We start from the raw sequence: 21,949 nt of genomic DNA, 5'->3' as shown, positions 1-21,949 counted from the left end.
CCTTCCTCATCTCGGCTGGAGAGACCGGCTCAATTGCCTCCTTCACCAACAGTCTCCGACTGCAACCGAAGTCTTGAAAACACCACCGATCTTGGGAGGTCGCCGGATGAACTGAATCACATACCCAAGTCAAACCATCCGAATGAGCCAATGGGACAGGTTGGGCAGCACAAGCCACGCCCCCAAACTCCATACGAGTGGGCAAGGTGTGTTGAATGGCCTCAGTCTGCTTTTGCACTGCCTAGAACTGCTGGGCAAAGTTCTTGATAGTGTCGGTGAACGGGCCAGCCCGGGAAATGGGAGCATCGAGAAAGCAAGCTTTTTTTCAACATCTCTTATTTTGACCAGATTTAGTCAGAAATTGCACTCCTCGACCACTAAAGCAGTCATCGCCTTCCTGGGGGACCATGGCATCCACAGCTCCTTCACCGCCCTCGTGCATTGCTTTTAGTGCCTTGGATTGATTTATCTGCAGGATAGCCACAGCGCTGTAAGCTTAGGTAGTGAGAGCCACCAACAGCTTACAGGCTTTCGATAGGAGACGCGGATCATCCCTCCAAGTGGCCACATTTTCTGCGCACAAGTGCAACGCATAACCATCAAGGATGGTGAGGATGGAAGAGGGAGATGAGCAGCTTCTGGCCATAAAACAGGCTATCCATGATCTCCAGGAAGAAAGAAACCAGAGCAGAATGCGGTTGTGAGCCATGTGAGAAACCAATTGTCCAGCCGTGAGCACTCAGGGCTGGGTGGTGTAGTCAACTCCAGCCCAATGTTCATGGCTGCACAGGCAAGAATAGCCGACAGCTGCAACAACACCTGAGGGAAGCAGCCCCGCCGAATCCTCATCATTCGTGATTTGCTCTTTTAGGGAAAACTGCTCTTTCAGCTAATGAGCCCACTGTGCTGTCACACCAACCAGGAACAGCTCTTCATGAACACAAAGATGAATGGATTTGTAGCAAATATATATCATCAACTACTTGGCTCTGAAGCAAAAATCTGAATGACTGGATGCACGCTGTCACCTTGTATACCCATAGGAAAGGGGAGTGGCTCAGCATGCAAAATCCACTAGAAAATTTTCATTGGCATTTTCTCTTAAACTCAGAGATGATTGGCCTTCCAAGTGAGACGCCATATGTCATTCAACATAACCTCGTGGTTGGGGACCTCTGGTTTATGCTAATGATCTTTCGCCACTATATCCATAATAGTTTTATCTGGCCAAACGCTTGCTTCCGCATTGCTTCTTTCTGCAGGTGACACGGTTATTGTAACACATGCTAACAGAAACATGGAAAGCAGCAAAAAAGATCTGTACTTTCTCTAAAACACTGCAGAAAACAACAATGCAGCAAATACAGCTATTTGTAACTGTCATACATAGGATTCCAACCATTTAAATAAACTAGGCTTTTTAAATAATATTAATCAGCATGTTATCAGCAATTCAAAATAAACTCTGCTATAATTGGGTAAATCATTTGTAGATGGCAAGGAAAGCCAACTAAAACTTAAAATTAGTTAACTTTATTTTCTGCATATGGTATAAAAGGTATCTAAATATAAAAACAAATAATACAACATGATCATTAAATATGATTAATATTCTCACCCAGTTGGACTTTTGAACAACTTTGATGAAAGGTTTTGATCTACTTCAAATGTTGACTATATGAAAATATCAGATCTGAATCCCATTGAGATGCTGTGGACTGACTTGAAACATGTTGTGCATGCAAGAAACCCATCAAATATCTCACATCTGAAAAATTTTTGCATTGAGGAGTTGGGCAAACTTTCCTCAGACCGATGTCAGAGACTGGTAGATGGCTACAAGAAGTGTCTCACTGAAGTAATTTCAGCCAAAGGGGGTAACACTTGCTATTAGTGGGCAGGGTGTCCTAACTTTTTCCCCCTATAGAATACACATTTTTGTTAATCTTTTGTTTAATGAGTAAAACCTGGTCAGTTTTTTTAAAATAAAAACAAGTACATTTTATTAATATAGCACATTAAACATAGCAAAACTATCCAAAGTGCTGAACAATGTAAAATAAAATTAGAAGTCAGAGGAAACTTAGATGGCAAAGGGATGATGAGATCTTTAAGAAAAGATGGAGCTTGATTGTTAAGAGCTTTAAAAACAAACGAAAGAATCTTAAACTAAACCCTAAAATGAACTGGAAGCCAGTGAAGAGAAGCTAAAATTGGAGTGACACAGTCATATTTCTTTGCCCCAGTCAGCAGCCTTGCAGCTGCATTTTACCAACCGGAGGCGTGAAAGCGATGACTGAGGAAGACCTGAGTATAGTGAATTACAGTAATCTTAAAGAGTAATCTAAAAGTGATAAAAGCATGAATAACCTTCACCAAATCCTTAAAAGACAAAACTGTTTACGTTTGGAGATGATATGTTTACGTAATTGGTAAAAGCTGTTACTCATGACAGAATTAATTTGTTTGGACAAACATAATTCTGAATTTATGATAACGCCCAGGCTTCTAACCTGTGAGGAAATGGAGGGGAAATGGTTGCTCAGCTCCTTAATAATATCCTTTCTTATTTTTGGGCGACCAAAAACAATCATTTCTGTTTTGTTCTCATTGAGTTGGAGAAAGTTATTTGATCATCAATTTTTAATATTAGAAACACATTCCAGCAATGGTTGAATGGAATCACCAGCTTTTAGCGGGAGGTACAACTGTGTATCATCAGCATATAAATGAAAAGAGACATTGTGCTTCCTGATAATATCCCCCAAAGGGTGCATATATAAGTTAAAAAGAAGCGGCCCCAGAATAGAGCCTTGAGGGACTCCACTAATAATTGGGGCAGATGATGAGGAAAACTTGCCTAGCTCTACAGAAAAAGACCTATCTTTGAGATATGAGCTAAACCATTGTAAGACTGTGCCCCTGATACCAATCAGATGTTCTAAATGGCAAATAAGAACATTATGATCCACGGTATCAAAGGCAGCTGTAAGATCCAGTAGAATCAATACTGCATTTTTACCAGCATCAACTGCCACCAAAAAATCATTGAACGCTTTAAGCAAAGCAGACTCCATACTGTGATAAGTAGTGAACCCAGATTGAAAAGGTTCTAATAAATTAGCTGTATTTAAGAATGTGATCAGATGTAACTGCACAACTTTTTCCAAAAGCTTTGACAAAAATGATAACTTTGAGACAGGCTGAAAATTGTTAAAGCAACTTTTATCCAAACCTTGTTTCTTAAGCAAAGGCTGAACAACTGCATGCTTAAAGCAGTTCGGAACCACAGTGTACAAAGATGAATTAATCAACACTTGGACACTGAGGCCAAAATATAGAGACTGGGCCTGGGAGACTCAGGAAAATTTAACTGAATACCCCTGCCTTAGAGCATGGTGCGATAGCAATGCCAAGATCATGGGTTCAGTTCCCAGGGAATGCATGAACTGATAACATGCCCCTTCAAAGCAATGTTGTTCACTTTGGATGAAAGAGTCTGCCAAATGTATCATTACAGCTGTTGAAATGTATTGTATGTCAACTGAAGCACTTTTGGATAAAAACAGATGAAATATGTCAGATATAGACAACATTAAAGACATTTGGCGAGGTGTTGTGGGGAAAGGTTCTGCGACTGATGTCTTTTTTTTGCTGTAAGATGTGGTATGAATGTAACGTAAAACTGACAGCCTCACTTGCGTGGTTTGATCTTAAAAACCACTGAAACCTGTTTTTTTTCCTCTCCGGTTGTGATGGCTTGATCTTTTCATGTAGAGCTTCCTGAAAATCCGGTGTCAAATTGGAGGCATTATGTATAATTAAAACAACACTTTTTCAAGTATGTTTTAACACCCACTCAGCATAAAAACACAATAGTTTAGTGCAATCCAAAAAAAAAAAAAAAAAATTGTGGTAGTACCATGGTTAAGAGATGATATCAGGTGGTAAAAACAAAATTAACATTTACATAAAAAGATTTCTGTTTGTGCAATATCTACACGCTCACTTTCCCCATCCCCCTTTTTTTTTTTTTTTTTTTTTTTTTTAAATCTGTTTATCTTTCAGTAAACACCACAACTCAAATCGGATCAGATTTGAAAAAAAAAAAAAAAAATCGCTATCACCACAGACTGTGTTTTTCTATCTCAATAGTTGTTGAACCACAGGTTGTTTATACCGCTGTTTCTGTGGTTTGTACAACTCAGAATCCAGGACTGATTCACGTGTTTGCGGCACACGACAAGAGCACAAATAGTATAGGGTGAAAATCTTAGGTTCTTTGTATGACAAGTGGTTGCTAAAATGTTTCACAATGATGACAACTGTCATTTGCACTTATTCTTGTTAAGAATTCTGTTAATTTTAGCAAATCGGGGTGATTATGTATATATTTTGTAAAATCTATGCTCCATTGCATCATATTCTCCTCTATTTTCTGTCTTCCTGCGAACAGACAACTGCGTTACACCTCCAGTGTAGAGGAAATGAACAGCACATCAACTTTTTAATCATACAGTTGTTGTTTTATTATAATACTCAACACTGGGTTTTTTCTCAAACCAAAAAATATTTTTTTCTATTTCTGTATTCTATTTATTTTATTTTAAGCCTGTTTTTTCTAATATATCTTAGGACTTTAAGTTCACAATCAAAACAATATGTATCACAAATTATGAACAGAACTAGGCATAATCCAATCCATATTATGGACTATTAAATTTAAGGGTTTGAAGTCTTTAAATAGGCAACAATAATAATTAGAACTTAATGAAATCTCAGTCACATTTTATTGTGCAATTGACTTTTTGGCCAAAAAAAATCATTATTAATCATTTAAACATATCATATTATATATTGCTGAAGTATTGATTAAAATCATGTAATTTGTATTTTAAAATAAGTATCTGCCATTCTGAAATAATTGCTCTGCTGGGGAAAGAAAGGTGAGACACAAAATCAAACTCTTTCAGTTTTGTTATTTTATTTTATAGATTTTTATTATTTAGATTTTTTACAGGAATATTGCAGGTTAAATATAATACGGTTTTCAGGTAATAATCTATGAAAGATTTGAACAGTTATTAACAACCTACAAAAAATATTTGAATATTTGTACACTTGTAACAGGCGTCTTTCATTCTGTGCATTTCTGTGCATGTTTTTTGTATAATTTAGAACAACATGAGTTTCTGTGGTAATGGACAGGATGTCACGGATGCTGTTGAAGTAAGTTTTTTTTTTCTGTTGTTTTGAAAGTATTGTGCATGGAGTATTTCTTCATTTTAATTCTTGATTTTTTTATCCAAAGTGTCATCCAGATGAGGACTATAATCACAAGCTTGTCATAAAAGCCAGCAATATTTGTTGTATTAGCTTAGATTAGTGCATAAGCTATAGCAGAAGTGAAATGCAGAATATAAAGAGAAAAGGTGTTTTTATTCATGTAATAATTAGCAAAATTATAAGCTCTTATTCAGATGGTGATGCTTTACATAGCTTGGATGAGTATATTTAAAATGAGTTAATGCTTTAGATATCATGAACTAACAATAAACCCTTATAATTTAAAGTCAGTTCATACTGGATTAACATATATTTAGCGAAATCTAGTAAAAATCTATAACCAATCTGTTAGTATGAATATATTTTCCTTACTTTATGGGAACTGTTGTGTTAACCAAAGATATATATATATATATATATATATATATATATATATATATATATATATATATATATATATATATATATATATATATATATATATATATATATATATATATATATATATATAGCCTAGTTTAAAAGTGATGCATAAAATGTCACTCTAATGGTAATGTGATGACGCTTTTGGAAGTAGCTGTAAAAAGCATGATTTGGTTTATTTTGGGTGTTGCTGGTCAAGTTACAAAGTGCTTTGAGTGTAGGTTGCAGTTACTACCCACACATATGCACACAAATGCACACACTTAACACCTATCTAAGACCCCTCAAACACCCTGTCTATGCGGTTTTGCAATTCGAGCTGTTTTCTTGTTTTGCTTGAGTGTCAATCCCTCCCCCTTCCCTTCGCAGAGACAACTGACCTTTACCAGATAAGTGTCTCATCGGCCCACCTCACACTTTGAGTTCCTGTTCTGATACAGCATCAAATACTGATTGTTCTTAGTACGTTTGAGTTTTTTAAACTGTCTTCTCACCTGAACCATCTTGCATCATAGTACAGGACTGTTAACTGTAAAATAGCAAACTGTTGACAAAAATAAACCCTGAGGCTATGCATGTAGCTGTGGGCATGTAAGTGAGACTGAATTGTTGGGCAATCAATTAGTGTTCATTCTGCTTTTTTCTTTCATTATGCAAAAATATAAATGATGAGCTTATGTGGATTAGGATGCCATCACATAACTTCTATTGCAGCTAAATCACCTGCACCTTAAAGAAATAGTTTCCAAAAACTGAAAATGTACTCGCGCTCAGGTCAGCTAAGATGTAAGTGACCAGACCAGTGGAGAAATTTAGCATTACATCAGTTTTTCACCAGTGGATCCTCTGCAGTGAATGGGTGCCATCAGAATGAGTCCAAACAGCTGATCAAAACATCACAATAATCCACAAGTAATCACTCCAGTGAAGGGAAAACTGCATTTGTGATGAACAAATACATCAAGATGTTTCAACTTAAAACTGTTGCTTCTGGCTAAAAAACAAATCTTCCATCCATAATACTGTTTTCTTCAGTGAAAAAGTCTTGTCATCTGAATCAGGACAGAAATATGATCAGATCAAGCTCTGTTTATGAGCCAAACAGTTCTACTCAAATATTTTGGTGCATTTTAAGGTGAGAGGACAACAGTTGATTTCTCTGGAGATAGTGTTATTCTGGATTAGAGACTCCTATTTTGCCTAAAATCATAAGATTTTTATTTTATTTTATTTTATTTTATTTTGGTGAAGTTCCCCAAAATCTTACATATAGTGTGCCAACCACTTGAGTCCATGTTTGATACAATGTGCATCATCATTGACTTGTGGTATTTTAATACTGGACAAATTTGGCGCATCCGTTAGCAAATTTGCCTATGCACACATGAAGTGTAGCTAAGTTTCTCAATAAATGTGTTATGCATTATAAACGCAGGTGTTAATCCCTCAGCTCATTTTTTCTATACAATTTTGGATATCCTTACACTTCAGCAGAGCCCTTTTTCATTGCATGTGAATTCTTGCATGCATGCATGCATGTGTTTGTTTATGTGCATGTTTATGTGTATATGTGTGTGTATGTGTGTAGCCTGTGGGTAAAAAAAGCTTGTATGAAACAGGATGTGGTCCTCATCAAACTTTTGTGCTCTGAGCTCTGCTTAGGCACCGTGTTGAGCCCAGTTTGGAGCCCAGGTGGTTAATATTTACTCTTATCAGAATCCAAGAAATTCAGTCTTTCCAGGCCTTCCCAACACCTTGTAACAATCTAAGCTTACTCTAAAATCACATTTCACAAAACTATGCCTACACAAAGACCAAACAATAAAACATGCATAATTAATAATAAAGAGGAATAATAATATTCATTTTGAGCCCAACATATTTCCCCTCCGGGTCCTTTGTTTTAATTTTTTTATTTAATGTTTTATGCTTTGTAAACTTGTCAGCATAATCTGTGGTTATATAATGAGAAGAGAGAACGAAAATGCAATTGTTGAGAGAGAGCGAGAGAGAGAGAGAGAGAGAGAGAGAGAGAGAGAGAGAGAGAGAGGTCGGATGATTAACAGAAAGGAAGGAGTAGAGTGATAGAGAAAGAGATCCTCCTGTCAGATGGAGGTAGAAGGGGAGGGGCACCGAGAGCGAGAGCGGTAAAGGGAGGAGGATGAAGGGTTGGGGGTCAGGTAGACAGAGAGACAGACCTCAGCATCCATGGTGCCTGCGCAGACAGCTGTTTAACAGACAGCTGAAAGTGAGGGGTAAGTCTTATACTTACAATATTAAATAACTGCTGGGCTGAGCAATGATGTATTGTGTTTGATAAGACATAAAAAAAACTTAATGCCATTACGTAATGCCCATGTACTGACTCTAAAATGTGTTTGAACACTTAAGCTGCTATAAAAAATGAATGACATTGCATGCATTGCACGTCAAACCAAGCAGCATTTATTTCAAACATTTGACAAAAAGGAATTTGTTAGAGTTTTAAATGATAAATCAATAGATATACTCATTGTGTCGTGACATTTTGTAGTTCTAACTCATTGTGGAACATGATGAGAACAGACTTCCATCTGCAAAAGAATCACCCTGCTGCTTAAAAATAATCAGAAAATGACTCAAGAAGTGAGAAGAAAGGTAGTTCTGAGAAATATTCTAGCACAATTTATTAATAAATGCCACTTTTAGCGTGATATTTTGTTGTCTAATGCAACAACCTACATTGTAAAGAGTGACTTCAGGGTCTAGATACTTTCGGATCACTATATGGGTTGATTATTAGTCGTCAGTCATTAGTAAATATATGAGTGGTAAAGACTCATTATGCTTTGATATCTTCAGGTGCTCTTAAGAATAACTCAAAAGCTAGGAAATGCTGAAGCGTTATGTGAAACTGAGAGTGTGAACCATATGTTTGCAGCGATCACTCAGATTAGGAGTTGAGGTTCAAACTTGTGTGTCAAATAAACCATATTCAAATTACTCATCACTCACTTTTTAAAGTGTTAAAGTAAAACCACTCCGCCAGTGTTTGCTGTAGAGTGCCCTGTCACTGTTTGATATCTCTCATCCCTTTTGCCGTTGAAATACATCTACGCCTTTTTACAAGAAGTCGCCTTACGGTTACAGCTGAGGGTTTCTGTCGTTGTCTGTAGGTGTCATTTTGTAGTGTTGGTGGAAATTGACTGTATTCGGGTTGACCACCCACTCACAAAGAGGGGTGCGCTGCTGACAATGGCCCACTCAGCAAAAGAGCCGAAGGTAGCTTGCGTCATATACGCACATCTAAAGCTCATCTAAAGTTCATGACAAGAATTTTGCAATGGAATTTAAATATGCATGCTCTGCAGCTCACCGTTTTCTTTGGGCAACATCCTGTCAGGTAAAAAAGCCACAGCGATGCCATTTAAAAGTGAAAGTCTGAATTTTAAAAATTAAAGCTCCTCTGGCTGACTGGCTGATTGCAATTTTTTTATGCAAATATACAACATAAACAAGTCAACGATTATGTACAAACATTAAAAATCACTTGAAGGAAAATATATCCCTAAAATGAAATTCTGTTAAAATTTAACCAACCTTATGTCGTTCTAAACATTTTTCCACTTTTTATCATTCTAGACATTGTTCAAAACATCTTCTTCCTCATGGGCAGTGCGCCAACATACAGCGCCGTATTGAGTCCCGGCTTGCAGACCTTTCCCGATCCTTCTCTCTACTACTTGCCTTCCTGACTAATAACTGTAATCACAATAAAGCAAAAATGCCCAAAATCTTAAAAAAAAATCTAATAAATTGTACAGGTTTGGAACAGTTATAGATTATGACAGTCTGTTTAAGCCTTAAAAATATGAATCATTTAAAAGGTAATTAAAAAGTTTTATCTCTGAATTCTGACTTATTTCTCTCACAATTATGGATTTATAACTCAAAATTAGTGTTTTATTTTTATTTATTTATATTGCAGTTTTGTGAAAAATTCTGATAGAATTGTGAGATATAAACTCACAATATTGTGAAAAAAAGAATTGTGAAAAAAAAGTGAGTTGTAAACACAGGAGTCAGAATTGTGAGTTGTGAGGCAAAAGAAAGTCTGAATTCAGAGTTGCGAGAAACAAAGTCTGAATTGTCAAATATAAACCAAGAACTGCCAGGACTACCTGCGGAATAGGCTTCTATATGAGTTCCTTTAATTAACTATCATTAGAGGAACAAATCATCCAAAATTGAACATTTAGTCTCATTTTTTTTTCCAGACTTTGGAAGTAAATGGCTACCATCGGCTGTTTGGTTACCAGCATTCTTCAAAATATCCTCTTTTGTGTTCATTAGAAAAAGAAACTCAAACAGGTTTGGAACAACATGAGGGTGAGAAAATGAAGACAGAATTTTCATTTTTGGGTGAACTATCCCTTTAAACTTCAGTGCAAGGCTTGATCACACCAAGGACGAAAACTATGACAATAACGACAACCAGGTTTCTGGCAGCCAATCAGAGCTGAAGCATTTCAAGCGTTAGACGACATAGGCCTAAAACCATGTGCTATACTAAATGGATGAAATATTATTTTTTATTGCATGGATTGGATTGTTTTACCATCCCAGATCAGTGCGACTAACTTAGTCCTTCTTCCCAGTAGCAATATGGTCTATTTTGTGCATTTATATATGTGTCACTTTCAGCCACAGGTAAAAACCAGCTACATCTGCGGTCGCGCTCTTAGTCATATCTCCATAGCAACAGCTTGTGACCTCAGAGCACTTCGCTACTGAGTTATTAACAGATCATCTGATTACCGTACTATATATGATCATAGAAATTGATATTTAGACAACAGTTAAGACAATCACTGTTGTGCTGCATTGAAACCAAGTGTTAACCTCATACGCTCTTGTAAATAAAGATTCCGAAAAGGGGATTTTCACAGTGAGTGATGCCATAGAAGCACCATTTGATTCCCTAAAGATCTTTCATCTTTCACAGTTCTTAAAAGAGCAATTTAGTCATCAAAAGTACCTTATAACTGTAAAGAATCTTTTGTGCTGTAAGAAGGTTCCACGGTTCTTCACAGAAGAATGGATGCCAAAGAACTTTTAAGAATGTAAGGCCACGTTCACACAGCAGCAGAATACGGTTACAGTCCTGAATTTGAGCCCTTAATACAGTTCTGTTCACACACAGTATGGTTATCTACAGGTGTGACAACCGCATTCTGTCACCGAAATCACACCTGTGAAGTTTCAGGATTCACAACCGCATTTTCGAAACACAGGCAATGTGCGAACAGAACAGGACTGGACAACTAGTTGTCCGTATCATAATAGTGTGGGAGAGAGGTGTTTTGCTGCGAAAACGTGCATCTACTATGTGTTTTCATGTGTGGTAAAGATCAGAAACTTACAGTAATAGGGAAATTAACTTTGTGTCATCTGAAAGTTTTCTGAAATTCGGTCAGTTTTTTCTCCACCAGAGCCGCTCCCGTCAGTTTTGTGTTCTGCGCATGATTTAAATGCTCTCTCTCTACCCGAATACAAAAGCTGCTGTCGTTTAATGAAGATCTGATTGGATGAACTCGCTGCTCGATTGGACTGTTGTTGTTGTGGGACTCTTGTCTTGTCAGAAAGTGATAAGGCTTTAAGTTTTATGGATGTCGCCATCTTTTTTATATTACTTTAATCACTTTGACTCCCATTGCACGTTCAAACAGACAGCATTCGAGACGCTACTGTAAGCTGCTGCAAAGACTATACAAAGACAGTTCACTTCCTGCCCATTAGGTGGCAGTAATGCACCTATAGTTTGTTTTTCAACCACCAAAAACTCCTAAAGAAGAAGTGGAAGAAGAAACCTGAGGCTAGACCGGGGGGCAGGGTTTCATATTTTATTGAAGCATCCCTGGGCGCCGCCAATGGCTAGCGGACCCCCACTTGCTGTTAGCATTCCATTGACTCCCATTCATTTTGGCGTCACTTTGAAAGCGAATAAATTTACATCTGAGGCGTTTAAAGACTCCATTTGTCCATTCATTATTTATAAAGAAAAACGAAATTGTATGAAAGACCCCATTACCTTGTATCTTACGTTATGGTCCCGTAGAAGCAGTTTTTGTAAAAAAATAGGCTAACGATTGTGTCATAACCAGTGACTCTCTGTCGCACAGACTTAGAGAAATTACCGTATGGACAAGAGGAGAAGCTCGCAGATAATCTTTTACTGTCTATGGGGCAATCGGGGGGACGTGGAGGCATGAAGTCAAGGGAGATAATTAATCTGAATACTTACCAAAATTTGCTCCTGTTCACGCTCGCCTTCTCTGGAAGATTCGGTGGGTGATTCAGATTTCTTTTGGCACAGCTATTAGAAGACTTACAACGGTCAGACAGGTTGATCACGTGACATCTACGTCATCAAGCTCAGTTTGAGTCTGCGCAGTACGCTCGACCCCCAGGAAGTGTGTGCTTCTAATTGACTTCACTTGTCTCCGTTGAATCCAATGGGGTCGCTGTGTCCATTTCTTTTACTGTCTATGGGCTAGACCAGCCATTGCGCATGCGCTTAGTGTTCAATTCTGAAATTTTTGGAACCAAGTCCGATTCCGATTCCTGGAGAAGAATAAAGATTCCAAGAATTGATTCCTCAATGTTGCTTTCAATTCTTGTTTTTTAGGTTGAAGGAACCTAATCTTATCATGATGACTGCAGGATGAAAACTGCAGGTCATAGAATGTATCCTAATATATATATATATATATATATATATATATACCTAGATACACACAGCATCTCCCTGACATGGCTGCTTCAACACTAACTGCGGTTACTGAAACCACACCTTCTTTCTTTGCGTGTTTAAACGAGGCATTTTTTGGGGGGGCATGGCAGAGTCTTAACTTTGAAAAACAATATCTCTTTAGATTTGAGACTTTAGTCTTTGCAACTTTACAGATGTTCTTTATGCATCAAGAGCTTGTAACACACCAAGGAGAAAGGAAAAATTGAAATGGCATCATATGACCCCTTTAAGTGTGATATAACTGCACATGCGGATTGGCTCGTCTAGCCTGAAAATTCAGCTTTAAACTCTAAATATTTCAGGATTCCCCCATTTGGTGTTGCCAGATCATGCAGTTTTGAATTTGATTGTGCAGGTAAAAATTGGCTAGGGCGGGTGGACAACATCTCGGCTGGTTTGGGGTCAGTTTGGCGGGTTTTAAACATATAAACTGTATAGGTTATTTGTTTAACAAACAAGCCCAAGTGTGCATATACTGCATCAAATCAGTCATCGCATTACTACACACACACACACACACACACACACACCCTGCAGAGGCACTGGTGCTGATGTAAACGTCGACAGCCACACTTATCACAAGCCGAGGGCTCAACAGATAGACGTTATTCATGAGTGACAAGTTTTTTAGCATAAGATAAGATATAAGATATCTGATTTTGAATGACTGTATATTCAAGTAGCCTAATCACAATGCCTAAATATAAGTTAAAGTGTGGGAGAGTGACTCAACTGAATAATTGTTCACTGCAACTCCGAAATCAGAGCACATTTGAATTAATTAATCAAATCCGAAATAACATATCTTGGTTTATACGATCCTATCTTTGATCTTTTAAATGGTTCAGACTGATACATCCTTGAAAACTGCTAAACTTGATTAGTTTTGACTATGCAAAGTTCTGAATTATTTTCTAATATGAACTTAACCAGAGACTTCATTTAGTTCTGTGTAAATTTATAGAGCGACATGAAGGTAAGCACATTATTGCTTTATTATTATTATTATTATTATTATTATTATTATTGTCGGAATATAATTCAGTATGAATGACACAGTTTTGACTGTCATGGTGCATGCATGAATGAGTGTGAAGTGCCTGCTAATTACGTTGCTTTTTCCTATCACTTATATTGGGCACTTTTTGCATTTAAAATTGATTATTCTGACTGACATTAAAAATGATACGTGTTTCAAGGGTATCGGTTAATTTCTTCATTTCCGTTAGCTTGAATATTTTATTGATGTCCGGTAGCCTAATTCTCTTTAAAGGCTTTTCCCCGATTTGATCCATCACTGGCAAGTTTGTTTAATGTCATATTTATATTCTTTTGTCGACATGATTTTTTTAAATGAGTTAAACATTTCCCTTATCAACCTTGATTTAAATATACCATCACATTGTTTTGACAGTTAAAATTTGGGCGGGTTTTTGCAAACTTTTGGGCTGGAAATCGTCCATCCAATCTGGCAACACTGCCCCCATTCATTTAGACAGGACTTGGTCTTGTTTGAGCTTCCCAGAGGTGTTGCAAATACAGTAGCCTGTGGGCGCCGAGTGAACAGACTTTTCATGAAGGGGACTTTGGTTTCTGTGTGATTGAGACATTTCGAGACTCACTTCTGTAAATTAAATTTGGTTCCCAAAATCTAACAGTGTGAACAAACGTAGCCTAAGAGATTTTTAGAAGCCAGATTTAAAGTTAATATGCTTACCATCTACTGCACTTATGTGCATCAGGCCTTTCGATGACATACATGTGTTGTTATCTATAAGGTATGTTTTTAAGTGTTCAGTCACCCCAAAATTTAAATTATCCTCATTTCCTTATCCTCATGTCGTTCCGGACCTGTACGGTTTTATTTTCTGCAGAATGTCCAAGCTAATCATGTATGTACAATGATGAAAGCTTTTGTTCTCTGCATACAAAAAATATATATATATTATATAGCTTCAATACGCTTATATAGCATACATGGACACATTTTTGTAGCTTTTCTGTCATTTCTGAGCTTGACAGATCTCTCCATTCACTTTTATTTTTCAGAACATGAGTAAAAAAATGTCTTTATTTTTATTTTAATATTTTTAAGCATTATGTTTTGCATTTGTGTTTCAAGATCCAAGGAGTGATGAAGGGTTACTGGTATACCTCTCTCTTTATCTTCTTCATATTTTATGGAACCAGCCAGTGCAGGAACACACAAACAGGTAACTACTGGAGCAAACACAGAACATCCCCCTAAAATTAATATAAGCTTCATGTTTAGATATTATATATGTGCAACCATAAAACAATGTTTCCAGAATGTTCTGAGAGCCAATTAATATTAGTTTGGGGTGTTTATGTCCATTTGTTTTGTAGGGAACTTTGTTGCTTGCCCATTTCATACCACTATAAATGTTGAAAAACTACTATATATGTCTTCTGATCTCTAATTGTGCTTTTCTTTTGGTTCAACCATAAACAGCAGGTCTGACCTGTGTGAGTGACTATGTGACCAACATTTCTTGTGTGTGGTGGAACGCTACAGCTTTCTCTGACCAGCGATGTGTGCTTGCGGGGAAATGTGACTTAAAAAGGTTTGAGGTTTTGAAGTTTCAAGTCTCAGGACGGACAGTTTTAACACGGATAAATAAACCTTTTCAAATCTGACTTGCATTTATATGTGTGTGTGTAGATGTGTTTTTAGATCGTGTGAACTGGTGGCACTGAGCAATCAATCGCATGCTAAGAGAAGTTGTTCTTTAAGCTTTCAAAAACCTGTAAGTAGAAATGGATGGGATTCATGTTCAGTTTCTGTTCACCTGTTGAGTTGATTAACACACATTCTCTTCTTACATTCCCCTTTCTTTAACACAGCTCTTCTTTTATCTTAACACATTCTGGTTGAATGTAAGCTGTAATGGATCTGTCGTCACTAAACTGTATCATCAGCCTAGCCTTCACAGTAAGTAGAATTAATTCTGCTTTTAATGGGTTGAAGATATGCTTTAAATGGAAGGTAACTGTAACAATAAAACACACACATACATCACAGTAAAATAAAAACTTGCACGGAAAATTATATTTAAATGTGCAAAACACTACCATCAAAATACAAAATAACTCATTTGAATATAATGGAATCTTAAAAATGGGTAATAATCAAGTTTTTGTTGTTGTTTTTATTTAAAATGTTAAATTCTATGATTTGAATAAAGGACAAAATATAAATGACCGCAAAAAAATAAATGCTGCCAATGTGTTTAATCAATCTGGGTTAATCAAGTAGCTATACTACATCTCTGAAGAATCATTAGAATAGCAGTCATTTGCCTTGATAATGGTCTTTTAAATCCTTTGAACAATTAGACAAACTTTTTGATACCATTTACACAAAACAAGGCACTTCGGAGATAAACTTGGTCAAAATCTATATTAGTCGACCTATTTTTGTACTTCTGCTTTGGTTACTCCTCAGCGATTGCGACGTTTGTTTGCGAGTCTGTTCGTGTGTTTGGTGATGCAACAGGTGAAATACACACTCTGACAAATTTTAAACTTAATTTACATCACACTCAAAGTGTAAATCAGCTGTTCCTGCATTCCTGATGAATTAAACACGTCTATGCTAGCACCACGCTCCTTTTAAATGGTTGTTTGTTTTTTATTTGTGTTTTTAAATGACAGTTAAAACCCAACCCCCAGAGATGCCCACTGTAAGTGGAGACACAATAACTTGGAGTAAAGGCAGTAACTTTCCAGAAGCCATAAAAGATTATGAATTTCAGCTGCAGTTTAAAGCCTTACATGTAAGCTGGGAGGTAAGCAAACATTTGCATTCGCAATTTCACATGCATCTAAATCTTCAGTAAGCTGCTCACACTGACTCTGCAAGTCAAATGCAGCATAATTTTGAGTGTTATTTTATGTATTGAGTTTGTGTTCATGTATTATTGCATATTGTTTTATGCTTCTGTCCTGCAGACGACAGCATATAGCAATGCCACTCAGGAAACTTACGTGGAGCTGGACCATAATAAACTGACTGTAGGAGAGGAGTACCAGGCCAGGGTGCGTGTGAAGCCTGTTGAGCCCACTAGAGATGGTTCTTTTCAGGGGGAATGGAGCGACTGGAGTCCTGCTGTGTCCTGGAGATCTGAGATTGGAAAGCCAGCAGTGAAATCAGTAGTTAGTGCATCTCCACCAGGTGGGCCTCTTGCCAGCCCAATAACATAATAATATTTGTCTGTGAAATAAGATGATAAAATATTTCATGACAGCAATATAAATTTTTTTTTTTTTGCTTTAGTGCCTGGTGATATCCGTATTGTTCTGATCATTGGATTCAACATATTTGTTATTTCTGTTCTTTGTTTGGTCATCTATAAGGCAAAGAAAAGCAAACAGTGAGTATTACATATGTGATATGCCTTGATCTATATATATATATATATATATATATATATACATAATGATATCACACAAATCGGAGTTCCAAAGTTCCAAAGTTTGGTCACAGAGTTGCAAAAATTCTAAACCCACAGAACATGAGTTAAAATATTGTGAGGTGGATGAAAGAACTTTTTCTGAAGGTTAAAGCCTAGTTCTTGACCCTTTTTTGGAGTAGAACTACAACTTGACCTCATTTTCTAAGACGTTCAAGCCCTAGAAAGTGCTGTGTGGGTGTGTGCGGGCGGGTGTGTGTGTGTTTCTATTTACAGTATTTCCATACCCGTTTGTACCCTTTGGCATTTGTACCTGAGATTTGTGTTTGTTTGTGCATCGTAATCAAACTTTATTATTTCTTTGCAGGTCTGTAAAACCAAACAACCAACATGTTCCAGACCCCTCCAAATATTTCCGGCCTCTTCACACTGTTCACGGTGGAAACTTCCGGGTGAGTTCAGCTGTATTTCCTGCATATGAACGATACTAGTTTCCAAAGTGATCGTTTACACTTGCGTTCAAATATTTGAGATCGGTGAATGTTTTTGAAAGAAGCCTCAAGGCTGCATTCATTTGATCACGGATACAGTAAAAATGGAAATATTGTGACATATTATTACAATTACAATATTTCTATTTGAATATATTTTAAAATGTGATGCAAAGCTGAATTTTCTGCATTATTGCTTCACACTTCAGTGTCACACAGTCCTTCAGAAACCATTCTTATATGCTGATCTGAAACGTGTATTATTTTTATCATTATTATTAATGCTGAAAACAGTTTTGGTGCTCAATTGTTTTTATGGAAACCATGATTTAGAAAAAAAAAAAGATAATTTTTTTTTTTTTTCATTTGACAGAATCATATTATAAATGTTAATAATGTCACTTTTGATCAATTTGATGCATTCCTGCTGAACAAAAGTATCAATTTCTTATAAAAACCAAACATTTTATTGAACTTTTGAACGGTACTGATACAGATATTGCTATTTTCACCAGTACAGTGGCAATTTACATTTTTACTTTCTATGTAGTGTATTCATGCCTGGGCATTCGAGAATACTTAAATGTATAAGAATATTAATAACATTCTCAGGTTCACACATTTTTTCTTCATTTGCAAAATCTTACACATACAAACTCACACACACATTTAAAGATGTGGCCGAAAGCTGCATTTCTTGCAAACGCCTTCTCATATCTTCCTTCATTAAGCCACAGAACACACACGCTGACCACATATGCATTTCCTCTTACCTGTCCACAGAAATGGCTGGGCTGTCAGAATTCTGTCGGGCTGTTTCTTACCCCTCAGTCATGTGACGATATCTCACCTGTAGAGATCTCAGATCTTTGGGACGTGTCTTCGATGGACGCTCAGATGTCTGCTGCTGCGTTCGTTCCCTCCAATCAGGTGGACTCTGGCCTGGAGAACAGCGGCACTAGTCATGCATCATCATCTATTTTCTCTAACATGGGCTACTTCTACAGCAAATCCAATAGAGGCTCTCTTTATCTCGAATCCTGCCCCGTGTACTTCAGCTACCACCCTGAGGAAGCCTCAAGCTCCACTGTCTCATCACCTGGGTCTTCTTACGACTGCTTGCAAACCCCAAGTTACCAGACGGATCAACCCTTGAGCCCGGATTCAGGGTTCGGCATGCCTGGAGAGGAGCATTGCGAGGATGACCAGGAAGATGAAGATGGCAGTGGCGCGGAGACATGTGCGCCGGAAAGACAAGCGCTGATTTCCTTCATTATGTCGCTGTCACAGGGTTCCCACAATGCTGTTCGGCCAGCAAAGATGAGTTTGGCTCCGGTGGCCGTCAACACACCGCGGTCTGAACCTGTGAGAGCACCCAGCTTCAATCCCAGCTCTGAGCCTGCACAGGGCGCCGCGGCCAGGCCCTCCTCCATGATCGAGCCCTGCGGGAGTGGGTATCTGACCCTGAAGGAGATGCAGAAATACAGCAACAAATCCATCTGAACGCAGGCCTAGTCCGTCTCTGTTTTTAGAAGGGAGACCAGGGTAAAATTTTGAAAGTCAAGGTTTGGGGTCAGTAATTATTTTAATGTTTTTAATAGAAGTCTATTATGTCTCTCTCTCTCTTTTTTTATTTTTTTGTTGTTGAAAGGACTGTTTTTTAGTTTAACCTATTTTTTAACGTAATCTATTCCTGTGCTGGAAAAGATTAATTTTCAACAGCCATTACTTCAGTCTTCAGTGTCACTTGATCCTTTTAGAAACATTTTTATTATCATAAAACGATGTTGAAAATGGTCGTGCTGCTTTAATATTTTTGTGGAAACTGTGATACTTCTTCCACATCAGGATTCTATATTGGAAATTTATTCGAAATATAAATCCTTTATAGCATTATAAATGTCCTTACTGTCATTTCTAATCAATTGATTGTGTCTTTGCTGAATTATATATATATGTGTGTGTGTGTGTATATATATATATATATATATATATATATATATATATACATACATATCTTCTATATACATATGTCATATCTTACTGACCCCAAACTTGTGAATCGTAGTGTACCTTAGAGGCTTAGCTAAGAAAAAATGCTTACAGTTCTTCGAGTTATTGTTCAGGGGAAAAGACACTGTCCTTTGTGACCACATGCCTCACTCTATAGGGGTGAGCTGTCAAAACGGAAACCTGACATTAAACAGCCCATTATAGGCAAAGATATCTTCGTAATATGAACTGGAGTAGTGAAACTGAACTTGAAACTATTCCTAAAGCAGAAAATGTATAAGAGATGGTAACATACTATCATAAATCCTATAAAGGATTTATATATATATATATATATATATATATATATATATATATATATATATATATATATATATAGATATAGATTTTATTTTATTTTTTTCACTTTCATATTAGACTGTTTTGAAATTTTAACCATGTGACAACTAGTGTCCTGACATTTATTAAATCTACCTTGTTGGAGGGCAGAATTCACAAAATGATTCTAGTGTAATAGCCACTACTATAGAAAACAAACACATCTGTGTAATTGGACATTTGATTCAAACCCTAAAAAGTACCTTTTGTGACTGCTCCGTCTTGTGACAACTTTCCCTGGTCTCCCCTAGACAGTTTATTTGCATTAATTCTTCACAACGCTGCAAATTTATACTTTACTGTATTCTGTTCGCATTAATTAAATGGTATTAAAAAGGTCAACGTTCCACAACAGCTGCATTATAACAGCTTTAAACTGTTATGTTCTAGATACCTTTGTACAGCATCATGATAAGCTAGATTTGAAGGCAGGTTCTGGGTTAAACATGACTTCAGTTCTGTTTGAACGCCAGAGCCAATGCAATAAGGATGATTTAGAGAAATTAACAGCTCTGATAACTGTCAAGTGATTGCTACACTTTAGTCTGACACGTATGAAGGAAGCGTTACATTTCATTTGAATATATCTTGTAAGTTTGCTTGATTGATTTAATAATGTCTAATTTAGCAAATGTTAAGGCTAAATATACCTTACACAACTTTAATTGTTTGGAGGTTATTTCCACAACTAACCTTTTATGTTGCTAACATTTCATATTTCAAACAGAAGTATAATTGGTTATGACGACTTAGTTGTTCGAGTTTCCAAATTGAGCATTTTTAATACTCAATATCAAGCGCAAAGAATTGCTTGATTTATAGCTGCTATTAACTGTTATTTCATGTTTATTTGACTGCTACGAACATGGTATATAAATGCTGCTTTTTAAATGTTTAGAAAAATGTTTGTTTAGAAATTCTGGGGGTCATTTTTGTCTGCAGGGCGATCCATGAATGCATAAAGTTGTTTGAGGTAAAACAAATCTCTTTAGATATTACAACACTCCTATATACTGATATCTATATGTTTCCTAACAAAGTTTTAAAGCAAGTGTGTGTAGTTCTGTGCATTTTTGCGACTATAGTGACCCCATCCATGCTAAGTTAAGTGGAATTCACTGTCGTACAATACCACTGTCCTAATTACAGCTGTACACTGCATTTGCCCTTTAGCAGAATTTGTACCCTCTCACCAAAACTACATTCTTAGGGGAGTGTGGTAAAAGAAACAGAACTCAGTGTAGAAGGAAAATCAGAAAACCTTTTAATCTGACATTTCAAGGCTAAGTGAGTAAAAACGCAGGCTACATACAGTTGCTATAAGGACAATAGTTGCATTATTTGAGCATTTCTGGATCATAGGCTGCCTTTGAAAAAGTGTTTTTGCCCCCATCCAAATAAAATGTATTAACTTTTTTCTAATCTATAAAATATGCATTTTTGTCTGAAATCATTTTGTACTTGTCGCAATCACGCAATCCTTGTTTTATGTTTATCCTTTTATATGTTTTTATGTTTTTACGTTTTATATATTATGTATTCTTTTATGCATGTTTCTTTATTTCAGAATGAAATAAATTCCCCAAAATATAACAGTGTGAATGTCGTGTTGTTTACACAGAAATCTCGCGCGCGCTGTGTGCGTGTGCGTGTGTGTGTGTGTGTGTGTGAATGGTTGGAGTTATGCAGGTTGTAGGCTATGCGGTCTGACATTTATAAGTGCTGGCGTGTTTCCGTTCACCGCCGTGGAGCGAGCGGGGCTTGTGTAACCAGACAAGTCACTCAAGCTTATCTATCTCCCCTGCGTGGCCTGAAAAATGAACCCAGTGAACCATGACAGAAAGTCGTTTTATTTCTAGAGGAGGAGGAGAAAGAACACCATTAACTTGCGTTTTTACTTTTTTATGTGAGATACGTTTCTGGGTGTGTCGTTTATGATCCCTGACACAGTTTAGCATCCTGGTCCTCACACAGAGTGATCATATTTGAGGAAACTCGATTAACTGTTGATATTTCCACCAGGAGGCAGCAGTGAGCTCACGACTGAGGGGTGAAGTAACCAGAGATGCTATCGAGGAGGAAACAAACCGCTTTTATTAATAAGAATGGGATATAATGTTATATAATCAAGC

The 21,949-nt window shown here is 36.9% G+C and overlaps 1 protein-coding gene and 1 long non-coding RNA gene across 4 annotated transcripts in view; both read left to right on the top strand.

The window, feature by feature from the left end:
* Positions 1–7,803: 7,803 nt before the first annotated feature.
* LOC127953013 (interleukin-2 receptor subunit beta) lies at positions 7,804–21,410 on the top strand. Of its 3 annotated transcripts, XM_052551907.1 has the most exons (12): positions 7,924–7,964; positions 9,331–9,452; positions 14,625–14,715; positions 14,976–15,087; positions 15,186–15,270; positions 15,368–15,455; positions 15,969–16,019; positions 16,178–16,311; positions 16,475–16,697; positions 16,800–16,896; positions 17,303–17,387; positions 18,210–21,410. In XM_052551907.1, the coding sequence occupies exons 3-12, from the start codon at positions 14,637–14,639 to the stop codon at positions 18,927–18,929; spliced, it is 1,674 nt and encodes a 557-aa protein (XP_052407867.1). In that variant the 5' UTR covers positions 7,924–7,964; positions 9,331–9,452; positions 14,625–14,636; the 3' UTR covers positions 18,930–21,410. The 3 variants fall into 3 exon arrangements, with proteins under 3 accessions (XP_052407866.1, XP_052407868.1, XP_052407867.1); XM_052551906.1 differs by lacking the exon at positions 9,331–9,452 and having other exon boundaries at positions 7,804–7,964; XM_052551908.1 differs by lacking the exons at positions 9,331–9,452; positions 15,969–16,019 and having other exon boundaries at positions 7,804–7,964.
* The window catches only part of LOC127953018 (uncharacterized), a 97,100-nt gene continuing 84,617 nt past the window's right edge, over positions 9,467–21,949 (top strand). The window contains exon 1 of the long non-coding RNA XR_008153092.1: positions 9,467–12,093. This is a non-coding gene — a long non-coding RNA (uncharacterized LOC127953018). The remainder of the gene's footprint in view (positions 12,094–21,949) is intronic.

This window comes from Carassius gibelio, chromosome B3, assembly GCF_023724105.1.
Source record: "Carassius gibelio isolate Cgi1373 ecotype wild population from Czech Republic chromosome B3, carGib1.2-hapl.c, whole genome shotgun sequence".
In the NCBI taxonomy this organism is placed as follows: Eukaryota; Metazoa; Chordata; class Actinopteri; order Cypriniformes; family Cyprinidae; genus Carassius; species Carassius gibelio.
The sequence above is the reverse complement of the archived record's forward strand: the minus strand, read 5'-3'. Positions and strand labels throughout refer to the sequence as shown.

Excerpts from the sequence above, each read along its gene's own strand:
- LOC127953013 (XM_052551906.1), top strand. The coding sequence starts at position 14,637 with ATGAAGGGTTACTGGTATACCTCTCTCTTTATCTTCTTCATATTTTAT. Across the intron at positions 15,088-15,185 it reads GGGAAATGTGACTTAAAAAG|ATGTGTTTTTAGATCGTGTG; the intron begins GTTTGAGGTTTT and ends GTGTGTGTGTAG. Across the intron at positions 16,897-17,302 it reads AAGGCAAAGAAAAGCAAACA|GTCTGTAAAACCAAACAACC; the intron begins GTGAGTATTACA and ends ATTTCTTTGCAG.